Source organism: Elephantulus edwardii, unplaced genomic scaffold, assembly GCF_000299155.1.
Source record: "Elephantulus edwardii isolate Elephantulus edwardi_28Jun2011 unplaced genomic scaffold, EleEdw1.0 scaffold00296, whole genome shotgun sequence".
NCBI classification, from domain to species: domain Eukaryota; kingdom Metazoa; phylum Chordata; class Mammalia; order Macroscelidea; family Macroscelididae; genus Elephantulus; species Elephantulus edwardii.
Genome location: NW_006400046.1, coordinates 954,115 through 973,169, shown reverse-complemented (window position 1 = coordinate 973,169; position 19,055 = coordinate 954,115). Strand labels below are relative to the sequence as shown.

Here is a 19,055-nt window from a genome sequence, read left to right as displayed (position 1 = left end):
AAAATCCACTAGAGGGTTGACTATGGATTGGTTCCAACTCAACGGTACTCAACAACAACCATCATGGGGATAATATTCTTGATATTGATGTTGATCATCAATATTTTAATGTTGGGATATTATCCATATTGAAGACTGTAATCTTTGATCTTCGTCAGCTAGTGTTTCTATTCTTCTTCACTCTCAACAAGCATGGTTGTGGTGAGGCAGTGAGGCACTTGCCTACCCACTAGCCCACAGCCATGGGGACAATTCCAAGTTATAGTGACCTTGTAGGACAGAGAAGAACAATCTAAGGTTTTATTATTATTATTATTATTATTATTATTATTATTATTATGTGTACCATCAAATCATAGGGTTTTCGCCCCTATAATTTGATGGTACACACATAATAATAACAACAATAATAATTAAAACGTAGATTGGTAGAGTACCATGGACTTGGGCATATCTGCGGTCAAGGACCCCTTTAAAGACTAAGGTATACCTGGCCCAAGCCACGGTAGGTTTTATTTTCCAATTCTTTCATGTTGTTGTTGTTGTTGATTGCCTTTGAGTCGAGTATGACTCACAGGGATCCTATGAACAAAAGGCCTGAAGCCCCTGTGAAAATGAGACAAGAAATAAGAAAGACCTAGGAAGAATTGATGCCTTTGAACTGTAATGTTGGAGAAGAGCAGTGCGTATCCCTCTGAATGCCAAAGAACAAACAAATCTATCTTGGAGGAAGTGTAGCCAGAGTGCTTCTTCGAGGCCAGAGTGGGGAAACTTTCTCTCTAATACACCGGGCATGTTGTCAGAAGTGCCAATCCTTGGAAAAAGACATCACACTGGGGAAAGTAGAAGGTTAGTGAAAGAGATGAACCTCACAGGATGGATTGACAGAGTGAGTGCAACAGTGAACTTGACCATGGCGGAGACTGAGAGGATGGTGCAGGACAGGGCAAAAGTTTCCAACTGTTGTTCATAGTTGCTATGAGTTTAGTCAACTCGACGTGCCTAATAACAGTAACAAAGCATTACATTAAAGCAGTATTTATCTTAATATGTATGAATGATTGATTGGAGTGCTAATCTGCTCTGAAATTTTCCTGCTCCCTTCAGGCCCCAGGACCCTGTGTGCAACTCAGCTACAGAGTTCAGCTCTGTATTCATGGTCAGAGGAGGCAGTGGGAAGGGCCATGCTGTAACTTCTCCATCCCCGCCCAGGCGGAATGGGTCACGGTGGCTGCTCTCAATGCCATTAATGACGTCTTCACCAACCTCTCCTTGGCCTGCTCAGGTAAGAGGCCGTGAACGTGCGTGCTCCACACAGTGACCGGGAGGGGCAGTGGACTGGGAGAACTTCTGAGTGGGCAAACAAGACCTCTCCCCACCCTCTTTTCAGGATCTGCCCCCCATTACGTGTCGGTCAGCAGCACTTCCGAAGGCAAGCTGCTGGTGAACTGGCAACAGGGAGCCGGGGAATCGTGGGAGCACGTGGTAGACTGGACTCAAGATAGGGACACCCCCCGGAACCTCAGCTGGATCTGGCTTCCTCCTGGGAACCTTAGTGTCCTGTTGCCAGGTAAGGCCTTGGGACACTGGTGTTCCCATCCTGGCTGGTAAAGGAGGGCAGGCTAACGGGTGATCTGGGAGGAGAGAGTTTTGTGGTTCAAACATCATTCTTCAGGCAATAAAGATCTGTTGAGCTTCCTGCTCTAGGCTTCCAAAACCCACTTCCACTGAGTGAACTGTGACAGTGGTCCTGCAGGACTGACTAGAACTGCCCATTGGCCTTTTAATCCTTGCGGACTCTCACTCATCTTGCCTCTGCACATCAGCGAGACAAACTGCCAACCCTAACCCTCACCCTGCCTGCCTTCATTTCATATCTTCACTTACTCATTTATTGTCCCTGAGTCAAAACTGACTTAGACCTGCCTCTCCAGAGGGTTTTCTAAAGCTGTAAATCCCATGGAAGGCCATTCCCAATCCTTCTCCCACACCAGCGAGTCCTGCATGAATACGTTTTTAAAAAGAATCATTTCAGCATATTGTTGCTATATGCTTCTAGTCAAAACTGACTCTTAGCTGACCTTCCAGCTGGTTTCCAGAGGCTGTAAATTACACAGTTGTTGGCCATCATTCTCCCTTGGAGCACATAGGCCACCAGAGCTCCCTTTCAATATGTTGTTATTGTTGTTGTTGTTGTTGTTGTTCTTGTTGTTAGACACTGTGGAGTCAATTATGACTCATAGCAACACTATGAACAGCAGATCTGACCACCCTCACACTTTCTGACACACACAAGCCCATTGCAGCTGTCATTGTGTCAGTCCATTGAGTTGAGGGTCTTCCTCTCTTTCACTAGCCCTCCACCTTTCCAAGAGTGATGTCCCTCTCCAAAGACTAGTCTCCCATAGCAACATGCTCAAAATATGCGAGACAAAGCTTTACTGTCCTTACCTCCAAGGAGCACTCTGGCTGCACCTTCTTCAAGACATATCTATTTGTTCTTCTGGCAGTCAATGGGATGTTCAGTGCTCTTCTCCAACACCACGGCTAAAAGGCATCAATTCTTCTTCTGTCATCCTTATTCATTGCCCGGCTCTCAGATGCATAGCAAGTCATAAAAAAAACCACACACACACAGCCTGAACCAGACACACCTTAGTCCTCAAACTGTTACCCGTGCTCCTCAATAATTTGGAGGAGTCCCTGGCTGCATACTTTCCCAGTGCGATACGTTTCAACCTGCAGTCAGTACAAAAAATAGTCAATGAGATCCTTTATAGCATCGTGCTCCTTCTCCTGTCTGTTAAACCTTGTATTTTATTGGTGTGTGAAACAAAGCTTTGTAATCTCCCCATCCCTTTGTGTTTCTTTTGTTATTTGAGTGAAAGTTTACAAATCATATTGAGTGTCATTCAATCACTTATAGATATTTTGTTTTATAACAGTAATTTGTTGTTGTTGCTGTTAAGTGCCGTCGAGTCGCAGGCGGCTCATAGCGACCCTATGAAGGAGAGTCCTTGACACTTCGGTGCCTTTCATCTTCTCTCCAGGTTCATAGGCTTTCCGGAGGCAAGCTATTATGAAGTGGATGCCACTCCTCCTTCCACATAACAGTAATTACTATGGGTTAATTAATGTGTTACAAGGTCTAACCAAGTCCTTATTGTGGATTGCCTTTCCTTTCACCCAACATAACTATTTATTAATTTTCACCCACCAAGTCCAAGGTGCCCTTATTGTATACCAGTACATGATTATCTGCCCTGGATAAAGCAGAATTCTTTAGTCACTAGAACTTTTGTTCCAGGCAGTGCAGGTAGACAATAAGATCACCTGGTTTTTCTTGGGTGACTACTATCTGCACCCAATCACTTGAGTTTCCTTATAAAGTGAGTCACTGTTATTTTAATGCTTGATTTACAGATGAGGAAACAGGCCCTGGGAAGGTAAGCAACTGGCCCATATGGCAAGTAGGTGGCAGAACCAGAGTGTAAGCCACATAGTCAGGCTCCCGCAGCCCAGCCTGGAACCATCACCCTATCCTGCCTCTCAGTAATGTCTTTGCCTTCAAGGAGCCACCATTCTCGTGGGGCATGTGGTCGATGAAACAAACAAATATATCTGTAAAGCAACTGGAGAAAAATTAATAAATCAGAAAGAGGGGGAAGAGGGAGAACTTGTTCTCTTAGGAAGAGAAATTGGAAAAAGATTTTTCTGCAGGAGTTGTATTTGAGTGGAGACCTGAAGGGAGTCAGGGAGAGGCCATGTGGGTGTCTGAGGGAAAAACATTCTGGGGAGAGGGAACAGCCAGTGCAAAGGCCCTGAGGCACAGATCTATGGTAGAGGAATCACACTGAGGCAGATACAGTGGAAGAGTGAGCTAGGGAGTGCCTTGGGGCAGATGAGGTTGGGGTCTTGTTAACTAGAGGACAACTTGGACTTTGAGCTTGAGTGAAGTGGGAGGTCTGGAGGGTTCTGAGCAGTGAAGAGATGGACTCTGAGTGTTTACATGCGCCCTCTGGTGGCTGTAGAGGGAACAAACTGAGAGACTGGGAGTTGGAGATCAGGACCGAGGCACTTGCATTGGTTCAGATAGGAGGCGGAGGGGCTGGACCAGGTAGTGCCTAAGAAACAGAGAGGAGCAGGCAGGTTCTAGTCGGTAGTCTCAGGGCAGAAGTTTGAGCTATGTGTGTGTGTGTGTGTGTGTGTATGTGCATTCAAAGGTGAATTGTTGTTGTTGTTGTTGTTGTTGTTATGTGCTGTTGAGTCGCTTGCAACTCATAGCAACCTATGTACAACAGCCCTAAACTCTGCTCTGTCCTGTGCCAATCTCAATGTCTCTGACACACCCACCCCGATTACCCCAGTCACTGAATCAATCCACCTCATAGAGGGTCTTCCCCTCATGCGCTGTCCCTTCACCCTACCAAGCATGATGTCCCTCTCGAAGGACTTGTCCCTAAAACATGCCCAAAGTATATCAGATGAAGCCCCAGAATCCTTGCCTCCAAGGAGTAGCCTGGTTTAACACTCTCCAGGATGAATCTGTTTGTTTTCTTGACAGTCCATGGTACATTCAATACTCTTTTCCAGCACCACAGCTCAAAGGCGTCAATTTTCCTTCTATCCTCCCTAGGATGCAACTCTCTGATGCATAACTGACTGCAAAGTGGATTACTCAACATTATTATGTACCATAGAGTCGGAACCGACACATAACTGACCTGCCAGTGGGTTTTTCAGAGGCAGTTGATGGCAAGGGAAGAGAGAGCCCATCATTCTCCTGCGGAGAAGCTGGTGGCCTTGAACCAAGTGCCTTCGGGATTGCAGCACAACTTTTTCCCACTAGGCCACCAGAGGTTATCCAATAAGCAAGCTAACAACACAAACTCACTACTGTTGAGTGGGTTCCAACTCACAGCAAGCTTTCCCTGGGTTTCCGAGGCAGTAAATCTCGGTGGGAGGAGCCCCTGGTGGAGGCTTACAGCCTTTGGGTTAGAAGCCCTATGTGCTACTGAATTATGTCCTCAGAGCTGCTAGGAACAGTTGTTTCACGACCGATTAGTAAATAAGCACGAGCAAACCCATGCTTACCTCGTTTATGGACCACTCTGTCCACATGAAGGACTGCTCACTTGTAAAGCAGCTTTCATTTTAGAAGAAGCTGCTGTGGGTTTGGAAGAGAGGCAGATACCAGCCGTACGTACATAGTAGCAGATTCAGGGGTGGGGGGTGCGCAGGGAATGTAAAAGTATGCACTACAGAGAAGTAAGTAAGCACAAATAGGCCTGTGCTTCCCTTGATTATGGGAGAGAAAGCCTCACACTGGGAGGGAGGGTTGCATCTGTTGTCTGTGTATTATCTGATCGCAATTACCCATGATGCTGCTGGGTACTTGGGTCTGGGATCCACAAAGGATTCTGGGAAGGGCTTGCACTGGGGATTCAGTCATTGGTCTAGAGGACTTGAAATAGAGTGAGAAGTTATCGGTGGAGGCATCTAGGACAAGTCTTGAGGTCTGCGAATATGCTAATGAATAAAAGACAAATAGAACAAAATAAAACGCCACACACATTGCGGTAGAGTTGCTGCTGACTCCCAGAAGCCCAACAGGACAGGGTAGAACTGTCAAGTGTTGTAATCTTTTCTTTTTTTTTTCTTCCCCACATCAGATGGGTAGTGTGCCTATGTCGTAACAAGGTTTAAAGGGTGGCACATGTCATACAGAAGTATGAAGTCCCAATCGTCATGCTTATGAACTGGAAAAGGATCAAGTGTTGTAATCTTTATGGAAGCAAACTCCTTCTCCCTTGGAACAGCTAGTGGATTCGAACAGCCAACCTTTCTGTTAGCAGCTGAGTGTTTAATGAGAGTTCTTTGAGTGAAAGAATTAAACTCAAAGCTCAAATTTTTTGCTGTGGATTTGGAACCGACCCACAGCTGACCCTCCAGCGGGGTTCTCAGAGACTATAAATCGCACAGAAGGAGATTGCCCATCTTTCTCCCACAGAGCAGCTGGTGGATTTGAAACATCTATATGCCTTTGAGCTGTGGTGCTGGAGAAGAGTATTGAGAATACCATGGACTGCTAGGAAAACAAACAGATTTGTCCTGGAAAGGGTTAAACCGGGTGGCTCCTTGGAGACAAGGATTCTGAGGCTCCGTCGAACATACTTTGGACATGTTGTGAGGGGAGACCGGTCCTTGGAGAAGGACATCATGCTTGGGAGGGTGGAGGGACGGCGCAGGAGGGGAAGGCCCTCTATGAGGTGGATTGATTCAGTGACTGGGATAATTGGGATGGGAGTGTCAGAGACAGTGCAATTGGCACAGGACAGAGCAGAGTTTAGGGCTGTTGTACATAGGGTCGCTATGAGTCGCAGGCGACTCGACAGCACATAACAACCACAACAGCAACAACATCTGCCTTTGGGGTTATACCATAGCTCCTTATCACTAGTTCAACAGAGCTCCCCAGGGTGGGGGGATAATAGTACCCTCAATTCTGGGAAATTCTTAGGCTGTGTTGAAGCAATGGCTTTTGAGGAGAGACTCCCTGCTTGCTGTCCCTGTAGTGATAGGCGCCACACCCATGTCCCTTCATTTGACTGCCTCTCCAGGCTGCCAGCACCTGCATTTCCTGACCCAAGGGTTTCTGTTGGGCACTGAAGTGTTTTGCCCATGTGGGTAACAGGCCAAAGTGCAGAAAGATATCAGGCCACTTAGAAGCACCCCATCAATCAGTAACTGATGAGAAGCAGTTGGTGGCTCAGAACTCCAACTTCCTCACCCCTGGGGAAGACGACTCTGAGAGGTGTGCTCTACTGTCTCCATGAGGTTCCCAATGTAATCACATGCCCGTCACTGGCTGTCTTCTCTTTCCCATTGACTTGCTGGTGCTGCCTGCGGCTCATAAAAGAGCTTGTACTCACATCCCTGTCTCCGGGTCTCCTGCGAATGTACCCACATGGTAAAAAATCAGTGGGGTGTGAGGCAGCCAACCCTAACTGGACTTTGTGCCTCTCTTCCTCAGGACCTTTCGAGAAAGGAGTCCCCTATCAGATTACGGTGACCACAGTGTCTCCTTTGGGCTTGGCTCCTGCCCCCTCAGTCTGGGGGTTCATAGAGGAACTAGGTAAGAGGTGGGACTGAAGGACAGAGGGTCTTGGAACCATCCAGCAGGTCTGACCCACTGGCTTTCTCCCAGAACCCCTAATGGGACCTGAGCTTCGGAGGCTCCAGGATGCCCCCTCAGGGGCTCCCACCATCACATGGGGAGAGGTCCCAAGGCACCAACTCCGAGGTTACCTCACCTACTACACCCTGTGTGCCCAGAGTGAAACCAGGTCGCCCAGTTGCAGGAATGGTAAGTTTCCAAGTCCCTAGAAGACCTTCCACATCAGTCTGTTCTCCCTCATCAGTCTGTCCCATCCCTTGTTCACAGGTGGGTCCCTGGGCTCCCCCTCAACCCCAGGGCAAAAGCATAATGCCATTGACACACTCCCCCAGAGGGTAATAAACATCCTAGCTATCATTGTAACGGGCTATCACTTGGCCATTAAAGATGACGACTTGGATCTATATTTATTGACATTAAAAGATGCCTGCCATCTTTTATTAAGTGAAAAAGATAGAAAGGATTCCAAAATTCCACAGACAGTTCTATTTTTGTAAAAATAAAGTCAGTATAGAGCAAAGCACTGGTGAAAATATGCACAGAAATTTGCTACAATGTCAACAGAGCTTGTAGGATTACAAATCATTTTTATTTCTTTTTCATGCTTTTGAGTATGCGTTGACTGTTTACCCAGAGCACGAATGAGTTTTTAAAAATATTTTATTGCTCTTTTCCCCCCTAAGTACAAAAATTAACTGCATATTACAAAAGACATAAAATATTTATAGACATATACAAAATAAAGAATATCAGCATTCACTTTGTTCTCTGATGCTGACAATACAGCATCCAGAATTTCCTGAAGGTGCTAACGTAGAACTAAGAGTATGCACTGCTGTTGTTTTATTTTCAAATTTCAAGTATACCCAAGTAGAAAGTATGACAAATCTCTAGTACCCACTACAGTGTCTCAACATTTGTCATTATTTTGCCTATTTTTTCATCTATCTCTCCACGTATATATATTTTTTTTAAATCCCCTGGAATTCTTAGTGTCATCTCATGCCTAAGTATTTTAGTATATACCTCACGATTTATCCCTAACTGACAAGGACGTGTGTGTGTGTGTGTGTGTGTGTGTGTGTGTGTGACTCTACACACCCAACTGGAAAAAAAAATGCAATCGCTGTCAGGTGGGAACTGACTCGTCACTGACCTTCCAGCTCACGTTAAGAGGCTATAAATTTCACCAGAGGGAATTGCCCATTCTCCCCCCACCCCGCCCCGAGAGCAGATGGCAGATTCAAACTGCCTGCCTTTGGGTTGGCAGCACAACTCCATACCATGAGGCCACCAGAGCTGCTCCTCTGGTTTCATAGAAATAATGTTGTTGTTGTTGTGTGCTGTTGAGCTGGAGCCAACCTGGACCTGACCCTGGGCTGGGAGGAGATTGCCCATCCTTCGCCTGCAGAGCTTCTGGTGGATTTAGACAGCGTGCGTTTGGGATTCCAGCACAACTTCTTACCACAAGGCACCAGAGCGTCCACTCTTTTCTTTTTTTCTTTTGAGCGTGTAATACTTTTTTTTTGTTTAAAAATAGTGTACTACTTCAAAGTGGCATCTGACGTCTTTTATTTTTTTAAGCTAAACTGGTTTTGTTTGCTTGTTTAAAGATGGCATCAGGGGATAGTAGAGGTTCAGTATGAAAACTACTGGAGGCCAATAATCTCAGGGCTTCATCCAGTCTCTTTGAATCCACTAAGTCTGGATTCACATTTCCACCCCCCCCCCTTCCTTATAGGCTTTAGAAACACAACAAGTCAAGCCATAATTCCTTTGACATGATTCCTCTAAAGGAAGAAAGAATCGGTTGCTTTTGAGTTGACCCCTACACGTGATGACCCCATGATTGTCCCAGTGAACATACGCTCTGTGCAACTGTCAATGACTGATTTTTATTTTATTTTTTTTTAGAAGTAGATCACCAGGCCTTTCTTCAGAGGTGCTTCTGGGTGGATTCACACTTCTGGCTTGCCAGTCAGCAGCCGAGCCTGTTAACCGTTCCCACCACCCAGGGACAACCCCCCTGCACACATACACATTCACAAGCATATGTACAAACCCCTAAACCCCTATGCTGTGGAGTTCTGTGCAGCATGTCAGACTGGGGCCATGTCTACGGAGAGGCATGAGGCAGGGCAGGTGGGTGGTGATGGGGAGGAGGGTTCATCAGCAAAGTCCTCAGTGAACTGGCATTTGAACAAAGACCTAAAGGAGTCGAGGGAGGAGCCATGTGACAATGGGGGCGTAGAGTGTGCCAGGTGAGGGAAGAGAACGTGCAAAGCCTGGGTGTAGGGCTGTACCTGTCCCCTCAACCTCTTGGATTGTCTCCTTCAGTGAGTGCAGGCACCCGGAATGTCACCCTGCCCAACCTTTACCCGGGCACATGGAAGCTGTGGGTGAGAGCATCCACCAGGGCCGGCCAGGGCCCACCTGGTCCCAGCATCCAGCTGCACTTCCCAGGTAGAGGGCCTGAGGGGGCCTGCCTGCAGGGAGGGTCCCATTCTGTTTAGGGGATGTCTGGAACCATTACTAGGTGGGCAACTGTCTGACTGGGGGAGTAGGGGCTGTTGACAATGGATCTTTTTAGTTGCTTAGTGCAGCTCTGTTGAAAATTTGTGTCTTTCACTCACACCCCTGCCCTAACCCTAAACCCCTAAGCCAGTATTGGCCCCTCACTTGGTCTTGGCCTTGGCCTTGGCCTATGCACCAGCCTCTCTCCATTCTAGGAAACCTCCATCCTTAGCAGTCCCAAGCCCCGCCCACCCACCATCCTTCCTCCCTCCAACCCCGTCTCCTCCTTAACCCTCCTCCCCACAGATAACACAGAGAAATGGAAAGTTCTGCCAGTTGTCATACTTCTGTGGGTCCTGTTCCCAGTGATCTTCATCCTAGCCACCTCTGAAAGGTGAGACTTCAGATCCATGGGTCTCTTCCTTGGGGGTGGGGGTGGGCAGACGTTAACAGAGCTTGGGGCAGGGAAGCTCTAGCGGCCTGGTCTGTAGGGAGTTGCACTGTGGGGTTTTTTCTCAGAAAAAGATGGGACACCTCCTCCGTGTCATTTACAGCCTTGGACACCTGATGGAGGATCACCTAGGGGGCGTTCTGACTCGATAGCAATGAGTTTGAGGGATTTGGGGGGAATGAGGACAGAGGTAAGCCCTGAGGATACACGGGTGATCCTGGGACCCCTGTCCTGACTCTTACCTGCTTGCAGGTGTGTCCACCTTTGGCACAAGGTGCTGCCCCACTGGGTCTGGGACAAAATTCCGGACCCTGCCAACAGCAATTCCAGCCAGACCCACATTGAGGTGAGCCCCAAAGTGGCCCTATCAGGGTTCACTTGGGGGTGCCTGGGATATCCTAGGGGGATGACAAGAAGCAGAGGGGTCAAAGGCCACCATCTGAGCCTCATTCCTTTTCAGGAAGGGCCCCAGGCCCAGACCCTCCGGGACGTTCCCATCCTGGAAGTGCAGGAAATTGAGTCACCGAAGCCAAATGCAGAGTCTCCACCGCCCCCTGCTACACTTGACTCGGGGTATGAGAAACACTTTCTACCCACACCAGAGGAGCTAGGCCTCCTGGGACCGCCCAGACCTCAGGCGCTGTCTGAACCTGCAGACCACGTCCCAGGAGTGCTCACCTCAGCGGGAGATGAGCCCTGTTGACAGATAAAGACACTGAGGTTCCCAGAAGCAAGGGCATTTGGCTGAGGGCACCCAGCTGTGAAGAGTAGGGCCTGAAAGAACCTCCCCAAAAAAAGTGCTGGCCCCAGCAGAGACAAGAGTGTGCTATCACAGAAGTAAAGGAAAACGTAGGGAATTAAGAGCATCAGCTGCCTCCTTAAGGCTGTCCTGCTGTCCCCGAACGGCTCAGAAAACTGCCTTGAGTCTGAGCTGATTCTCCAGCCGGCTCTCTGGGGCAGTTGGACATCACACCAGAAGAGACTGAACATCTTTCTCCGTTGGAGCCTCTGGAGGATTCGAACCATCAGAGAAGAGCCAGGCGGAACTGCAAATGGGCACAACTGCCAGCACCCCTTGCAGCTGGGACTGCATTCTCACCACTGCAATGGGAGCCACTGTCACCCTCTCCCCCAGGCTGAGGAGCCTTAAAACACTTTTGGGGGGGGGTCCTTCCACTGTCTCCCTTTCCCAAGAGCCAGAGGACTGATGTGCCTCGTGACTGTGCCTCAGCGGAGGCGAAAGCAGGGCAAGAAGTGGGCCAGAACCACGTCTCGGAACGACCCCACAAATCAGAGCTGCCCGGAGATGGAAATGTTTGGGTTTTTATTGCTGCTGTACTGTTCGACCTTTTTTTTTTTTTCATTTGTTTTTGTTACAGCACCTAAACAGCTACTGTCACTGACTCATAGTCTTTGATTCTAGAAGGTTTTTTTGATTCTTGATTTCTCACCAGGAAGCTGGGTAGGGAGGAGGCTCTGTGTGAGCAATACACTCATTTCAAGCTGTCCGAGTGTTTTAATATTTTATTTTTCAAGTATAAAGGTTTTGTTGCAGAAGGAGGCCAAGGATCACAGGTAGTGGCAAGGGGTCCAGAAGCCCAGGTGGAGGTGGAGATGGGGCCAGCTGGCTCCCAGGTACCATGGTCAGGTCCATGGTGCCCTGTCTGTGCCTGGGACCCTCTGCTGGTTGCCAAGAGGCCGAGGTAGCTGTGAGAGGAGCTGGGCGTGGCTGGTGCAGCCTCACATAACCGCACAACACTGGCACGTCTTTTGTTTAGGGCCGCTCGCCTCTTCGCCCTCAGTGGGGGCAGGTGGCTCAGGCTGCCGGGCAGGGGCATAGGTGGGCACAGGGTGGGCACTGGGCTTGGCGCTGGGCCCCTCCCCTGGAAGCAGTGGCTGGCACTCGGAGGGCTGCTCTGAAGCGGTGGGTTGCTCTGAGGCAGAGATCTCGGCCAGGAGGGGAGTGGCATCCGCTGAGGGGCCCTGGCCCTCAGGAGGGGACGGAGGCTTGACTGCCTCCTCCAGGGAGTGGTCCTGCTTTTCTTGGGGCTGCAGTTCTTCCTTTTCTGGGCTTGGCTCTTCCTGGGCCCCCAGGGGAGCCCCTGGCTCACTCACCTCCTCTTTCTGGGGTTCCTTTTTCTCCCCCAATTCCCTCTGCTCTTCTGGACTCAGCTCTTCCTTGACTTCCTTCTTCTCCACCTCTAAGGGTTCCTCCCCTGCCTTCTCCACCTCTAAGGGTGCCCCCTCTGCCTTCTCCACCTCTAAGGGTGCCCCCTCTGCCTTCTCCACCTCTAAGGGTGCCCCCTCTGCCTCTAGGGATTCCTCCTCTGCCTTTTCTGCCTCTAAGGGTGCCCCCTCTGCCTTCTCCACCTCTAAGGGTGCCCCCTCTGCCTTCTCCACCTCTAAGGGTGCCCCCTCTGCCTTTTCCGCCTCTAAGGGTTCCTCCCCTGCCTCCTCTGCTTCTAACAGTTCCTCCCCTGCCTTTTTTGCCTCTAACGGTTCCTCACTTCCCATCCTCTCCGCCTCCAGCGGTTCGTCTGCTCCCTTCTCAGCCCCTGGCTGTCCCTCACCTCTCTTCTCTTCGTCCTCAGCTTCTTGCTTCTTGCTCCCTCGCTTTTCCTCACCATTTTCCCTTTCTGCCCTCAGTGACTCTGCACCCTCTCTTCTCTCTATGCCCAATGGTTCCTCCACTTTCTTCTCTGCCTCTGGCTTCTCACCTCCTCTCTCACCTCCCAGGAGCTCCTCAGCTCTCCTCTCTGGCTGGTCCTCACCTCCATTCTCCTGTGTCTTCACTGATGCCTCAACTCCTCCCGTCTCTGGCCCTGGCTGCTCCTCACCTCCCTGCGTCTCTACCCCAGGGGGCTCCTCAGCTCCACCCCTCTCTGTCCCCCACTTTTCCTCACCTCCTTTCCCCTCATATTCTTCTGCTCGCTTCCTCTCCGCCTCCCAGGTCTCCTCCCCTCCCGCAGCCTCGCCCCCCCTCACCACCGGCCCTGCCCCCTCCATCAGCAGCTCCTCCCACTCCTCACTAAGGGTCACCCTCTCCACCCAAATGAAAGACCCCTCCACCCCAGAGCCCCGCTGCCCGCTGCCCTCAGGGCTGCTCCCGTCCACACCTTCCCCTCCTCTGGACGACTCTCCCTGCAGCTGCTCCGGGAGCCTCGGTTGTGCCGCGTCCTCACCTCTGCCTCCCTCCCCGGGGCGCTCGGAGTCAGTGCCCCCCACCCCTTCCCAGACCACCTCCTCGACGTCCCTGTCTTCCTTCACCCAGGATGGGAGCTCCGGGCTGCCGGCCACCTGTCTGACCCCAATGGCCTCCAGCACCATCTCCTCCACCTTGGCCTCCAGCTCGGGGCCTGTGGGCCCCGGGGTACAGTCCTCCGAGGCCCTCAGCCCCTCCCACACCACCTTTACCACGCCCCCTCCTCTGGCCTCGCCCACGGCTTCCTCCTTCCTGGGCTCCGGAGCGGGAGGAGGGCTGGGCGCTGGGCAGGGTCCGTTGGCTTCGGAGGAGGCGCCCGGCACCCCTGGAGCCTCCCCTGAGGCTGGTAAACCCCCCACAGCCTCTTTCCTGGGCTCAGATGGGAACTCCTCCGGCGACATGCTTGCTGGCCCGGCTGGCAGCGACGCTCTCTTGTCTAGATCTGCCAGGTCTGCAAAGGAGAGGGGCCAAGGTGAGCAGGGACCCAGGTGTCCCCATCCTCACTCCCCTCCCCGTGAACCACCCAATCAGCGGGCAACCTGACCCTGGATACTCACCTGCAGCGTCACCCTCCACGAAGGGCTGTGAGAGAGGACGGGGACCCTGCAGGGAAGACACAGAGGAGGTCAGGTGCACTCTTGGCCCCACCCTTAATCTCCCTGCATGCCAAATACACACACACACACACACACACACACACACACCCGCCCCTGTCTAGCATCCTCTCTGGCTCCCCAGTACCTGGATCGTCACCACCTGCTTCAATGCCTCATGCACACTGGGACCTTAATATAAGTAGAGATCTACCACCCCAGATACTGGGGAGCGCTAGTGGCCTAGTGGCAAGGAGCTGCACTGCCAAACCAAAGGCACAAGGTTCAAATCCACCCATGGGAGAAAGATGGGCAGACTCCTCCCATGTGATTTATTGCTTCTAAAAACCCACTGGAGAGTCAGTTCTGACTCAAGAGTACACACAACCACCTCAAACACAGAAACAATAGAGCCTTAAGCCTTTTGCTCTTAAGTTTCCAGTGTATTGGGAGAAGGGGGTGATGGAGCAGAGTCAGGGAATAAGAGGGGCAATGGATGGGGAGCGCTGGTGGCCTAGTGGCAAGGAGCTGCAACTACAATCCCTCTTCCAGAGGCGCACGGTTCGAATCCACCAGATCCTCTGCCGGGGAAGGGCGGACAATCTCCTCCTGTACCAGTCAGATCTGATTTGACGGTACACTCACACAAAAATAATAAAAGTAAAAAAAAAAAAAAAAGAGGGGCAATGGAGAAGAAAGTATCCTGAGATGAGACTCTAGGAAGTGTGGGGGGGCACACCTCCTTTAAAAGACAGCAAGCTGCTCTGAGGAGGTAACTTAAAGAATAAGAGGAACCAAGCAGAAGGAACAGCAAGTGCAAAGTCCTGAGGCCAGAACGAGCCAGATAGGGTCAAAGAAAGGAGGGGCAAAGAGTCTAGAATGGAGAGAGGGAGAAAGAAGAAGATGAGCTTGGAGAAGGAAGTAGGGATGCTAGGCCATGCCCCACCACTCTCAGACCCTACCTAGATCCTTCCTTTCCAATCCCTGCGCCTTTCCACAGCCTCTGCTTCGAATGCCCTTATGTCTAACTCCTGCCTGGGTTAAGCTAGAGGTCACCATCTCCTCAAAGTTTTCCTTGAACCCCCAAACTCATGCAGGTGCATCCTCTCTGCTCCCGCATGCCCAGGGCTCCCCCATCACTGCACTCCTTAGGGAGATCCTGGAACTGGAAGGCATATCAGGAGCACACACTGCTACGAACACCTGGCTATATCCCAGGAAGTGGGCCCCTCCTGGCTGTCTTCCTAACTGGCACGGCTGCTGAGAAGGGGGCACTAGGGAGAGAGGTGCAGACTGTGGAAACCCCGCAACTGACCAGAAGCCACACTTCCAAGGCTGGTGACCGGAGAGCTCTCATCCATGTCCCCTGACTAGAGCTCTTGTTCCAGTCATATGTCCCCACAGGTTCTTCCTGGTTCTAAGTCATGAATTCACTCATTTTCCTCACAGGTCTTATAAACTCACTATTCTCGTTTAGGCTTGGACAAGTGAAGAGATCTGCCCAAGGTCATAAAGCAAAGAAGTAACAAGACAGAATCTAATCCAGATCTAGTGACAAGCTCTGCTTGGAGGGGCCCAGCTGACTACCCCTCCTCCCAAGCCCTCCCCTGGCCCCTCACCTGTCTGCGCCAGGTGGGCCTGCCCAAGGGCTTGTGCTGGGCACCTGTGGACGCACTTTGCAGCAGCTGCAGCTGGGATTGGAGTCTGGGGAAGAGATGGGGCTGCTGGGAGCCAGGCCCCCAGGCCCAATTTGCCACCTCCGCAGAGTGGACCCAGGGTCCTGGCAGAGCTGGGCGGGCAGGGCCAGCAGGCAAGGTCCCACTCACGTGAACAAGCTGTCCTCAAGGTTCCGGATGCGGACCTGGGCCTGTCCCTCGGGCGACTGGGAGTCCTGCGAAGCAGGGTCCTTGGGCCAGTCCGATCCCTCCGCTGCCCCATCCATCAGCCAGCGTTCCCGAAGAGACTTCCTCTGAGTGGACAGCAGGCCAAGACTGGACACCAGGACTACCCAATCCCACATGAGGATCCTCCCAGGGCTCGACAGCTCTGTTATCATCCCACAGCTCCACAGATGGGCTGCGTACCCCCATGGCCCCAGTCATCTACCCCCATGGGGACAGACACCCACTCACTGCAACCCATAGCCTTCACAGGCTAAAACACACCTGTGAGGCCAGGATAGACACCCATCACACCTATAGCCCTTCCAGACCAGAACAGGTACCCATCACATCTATAGCCCTCTAAGACTGGAAGACACCCCATCACCCCCACAGCCATCCTAGAATAGGACAGACACCCCATCACCCATAGCTTTCCTAGACAGGGACAGATACCCATCACCCCCACAGCCTTCCCACTCAGGACAGACACCTTATCACCCCCAGAGCCTTCCCACACAGGACAGACACCCCATCACCCCCACAGCCATCCTAGACTGGAATAGACACCCCATCACCCCCACAGCCATCTTAGACAGAGACAGACACCCCATCACCCCCAGAGCCTTCTCACACAGGGCAGACACCCAATCACCCCCATAGCCTTCCCACAGAGGGCAGACACCCCATCACCCCCACAGCCTTCCCACGCTGGGACAGACACCCCATCACCCCCACAGCCATCTTAGACTGGGACAGACTCCCCATCAGCCACACAGACATCGCAGACTGGGACAAACACCTCATCACCCCAAAACCATCCTAGACTGAGACATACACTCCATCACCCCCACAGCATCTCAGATTGGGATAGACACCTCATTACTCCTCTCAGCCCGCTCACTCTGAACAGACACCCTATCAGCCCACATGCCTCCTAATCTGGGCCAGGCTCCTAGTCACACCCCCCAATACATCCCGGAATCGGGAGGACCACTCGCATTGCCCCTACCCTCTTCCCAAAGCTGGAGCAAACGCCCTTCTCCAGCCCCCTCACCAGGCTAAGTCCTCAGAAGCTACAGCGAGTGTCCCCCAGGTCTGAGACTGAACGGAGGCTCCTTTCATCCCCTGTCCGATTCGCACAGACACCCCACTTCATCACAGGGCTGGGGAGGCGCCCCAACCTTGAGCCGCTCCACGCGGAGTTTCTCCTCCTCCAGCTCCAGGCGCGCCGCGCGGATCTCCTCCTGCAGCCGCCGCTTCTCCTGCGCACAGGGGACCGGGAGCTGCCGCCTCTCCCCCACGGGGCTCCCCGGGGACTCCCGAGCGGCGGGCCCCGCGGGGTGCACGTCGGGCGGGGGCGGGGAGGGGGCTGCGGCGCTGACTCAGCACTGTTGGGGGCGGGGCGGGGGCGGGGCCGGCCGCGCCCGGGATGCTGCGGAGGCCGCGCCCGCGCGAGCGCAGTGGGGGTCTGTGGTTGGGGGGCCTGGGAGTAGGGGAGTCAGAGACGCAGGGGTTGGAGATGTGGGGACACAGAGATGGGTTTAAGGGGGTAGAGAGGCAGAAGTGGGGTGCTGACAGAGGCTGTAGAGATGGAGGACCCCAGGGTTGGAGGTGCCGCGCTGGGGGTCCAGAAAGATGAAAGGTGTAGAGATGGGGGCTCTCAGAGAAATGGGGGTTAGTGACATGAGGGTCAGAAATGGGGTGCAGCCTTGAGGTTCAGGAATGGGGGGCCAGCGAGGGATGGGAGTAATGAAATGAGAGGTCAGAGATGGGGGCCCCTCAGAGAGAAGGGAGTTAGTGACACTAGGGGTCAGAAATGGGGTCCAGCCTTGGGATCCAGAGAGAAAGGGTTCAGAATGGGGGATCAGCGAAAGATGAGGGATAGTGAGATGAGGGATCAGAGATGGAGTGCAGTAGTCGAGACCCAGACGAATGGAGACCATTTAAATGGGGTGCAGGGATCCAGGTCTAGCTACAGAGTCAGAAATAGATTAATGAGATGGGGCCATTTGAAAGGGGAGTCTGAGGAATGGGGTGAGGAATGCATAAGATCAGATACAAGGGCTGAGATGGATGACAGTGAGAAAGGAGTCCAAAGATGGGGTGCAGAGTAGCAAAGTTTAAGAGATTGGGGTCTGATAAAGGAAAGATTGAAGAGATAGGGTTATTCAAGAGGCTGGGGTTCAGGAATGGAGGGTGCAGGTTCTGAGAGTCTGGGCTTTCTGTCCCTGACATTCTCAAAGAGGGGAGGTCAGGACAGGATAGGTTTGGGGGTGACCAGACAGTGGAACCAGGGTGCAGGGGTGCTGAAGGATTGGGGTGGGGTGCCTGGAAAGGCTCGGAGCAGTGTGCCTGGCTCCCGGGGAGAAGGAAGTGAGGAAGTGGGTGAAGAGAAGTTGGGGGTGTCCTGGGGTGTGTGCTTCACTTACTGCGATGACCTCTAGCCGCTGCCGGTAGAGGGAGCTCTCGGCCATGGGCCTGTGGGGAGAGGGTGAGGGCAGCTGAAGGGGTGGCCCCTCTAGTGCCTGCTGGCTTCAGTCACCAAAACACCTGAGTCACTTAGAAACCAACTAAATCCAGGTCCTTCGCCTCTGTTTCCTCTCTGCACCTGGGACAGCAGGGCATTAGGCAAAGGTTCTATGAGGTGGAGGCCAGCAGAGAGCATTGAAGGCTGAATCAAAGCCCTTCTAGTCCTAATATCACCTACAGAGCCTCACTGGGCCCCATCTATAAAACGGGTCACAATAACTTGACTTTCACCCTTGGAGGCAAAAACTCAGGACACAGTACGACCAAAACTAGCAGCACGGTTTGCTACTGATTTTAATAGTGCACATTATTAATAAAGTTTAGTATTCTGGTTACCATTCCCAGCCCAACACTAATAAGCTGTATTTCTCTTGCCATCTCTACACCCTCTCTGGTCCTTGCCTCCCACTCAGGACCCCTAAGTGTCAGGAGATGAGGAAATCTAGAGAGAGAAATGTCCATCCTGCCATGGACACATGTCATTGCCATAGTAACTCCTCCATTTGCCAGTCCTCCTTCCTGGGAGCAAAGGTCATTGGGTCACATTGCTGCAGCCTGGACTCTGAGCCGGAAGAAAGAGAGGACCTGCTGTTTAAGGTTTAACCTGAAAACCCTCTTTCATTGTCCCTTCTTGCAACACACCCTTCTTGGCTGCAGATCACTTAGGGTCGTTGTCACATCCACCTCATCATCACAATTTCTGAAC

General features: G+C 51.9%; 2 protein-coding genes across 2 annotated transcripts in view; one reads left to right on the top strand and one right to left on the bottom strand.

Moving 5' to 3' along the window:
- The window catches only part of IL27RA (interleukin 27 receptor, alpha), a 33,051-nt gene extending 22,206 nt beyond the window's left edge, over positions 1 to 10,845 (top strand). Inside the window, exons 7-14 of the mRNA XM_006900819.1 lie at positions 1,108 to 1,285; positions 1,391 to 1,570; positions 7,034 to 7,135; positions 7,208 to 7,366; positions 9,515 to 9,640; positions 9,998 to 10,085; positions 10,395 to 10,488; positions 10,603 to 10,845. Of these exons, the coding sequence (XP_006900881.1) occupies positions 1,108 to 1,285; positions 1,391 to 1,570; positions 7,034 to 7,135; positions 7,208 to 7,366; positions 9,515 to 9,640; positions 9,998 to 10,085; positions 10,395 to 10,488; positions 10,603 to 10,845 (1,170 nt within the window). The remainder of the gene's footprint in view (positions 1 to 1,107; positions 1,286 to 1,390; positions 1,571 to 7,033; positions 7,136 to 7,207; positions 7,367 to 9,514; positions 9,641 to 9,997; positions 10,086 to 10,394; positions 10,489 to 10,602) is intronic.
- A 1,037-nt stretch (positions 10,846 to 11,882) lies between these two features.
- Positions 11,883 to 18,294, bottom strand: PALM3 (paralemmin 3). The gene is made up of 6 exons (XM_006900818.1): positions 18,250 to 18,294; positions 17,002 to 17,082; positions 15,764 to 15,906; positions 15,557 to 15,641; positions 13,902 to 13,947; positions 11,883 to 13,795 (listed from the first exon to the last, which is right to left on the bottom strand). Exons 1-6 carry the CDS (start codon positions 18,292 to 18,294, stop codon positions 11,883 to 11,885), a joined length of 2,313 nt encoding a protein of 770 aa, XP_006900880.1.
- Between the last annotated feature and the right edge of the window lie 761 nt (positions 18,295 to 19,055).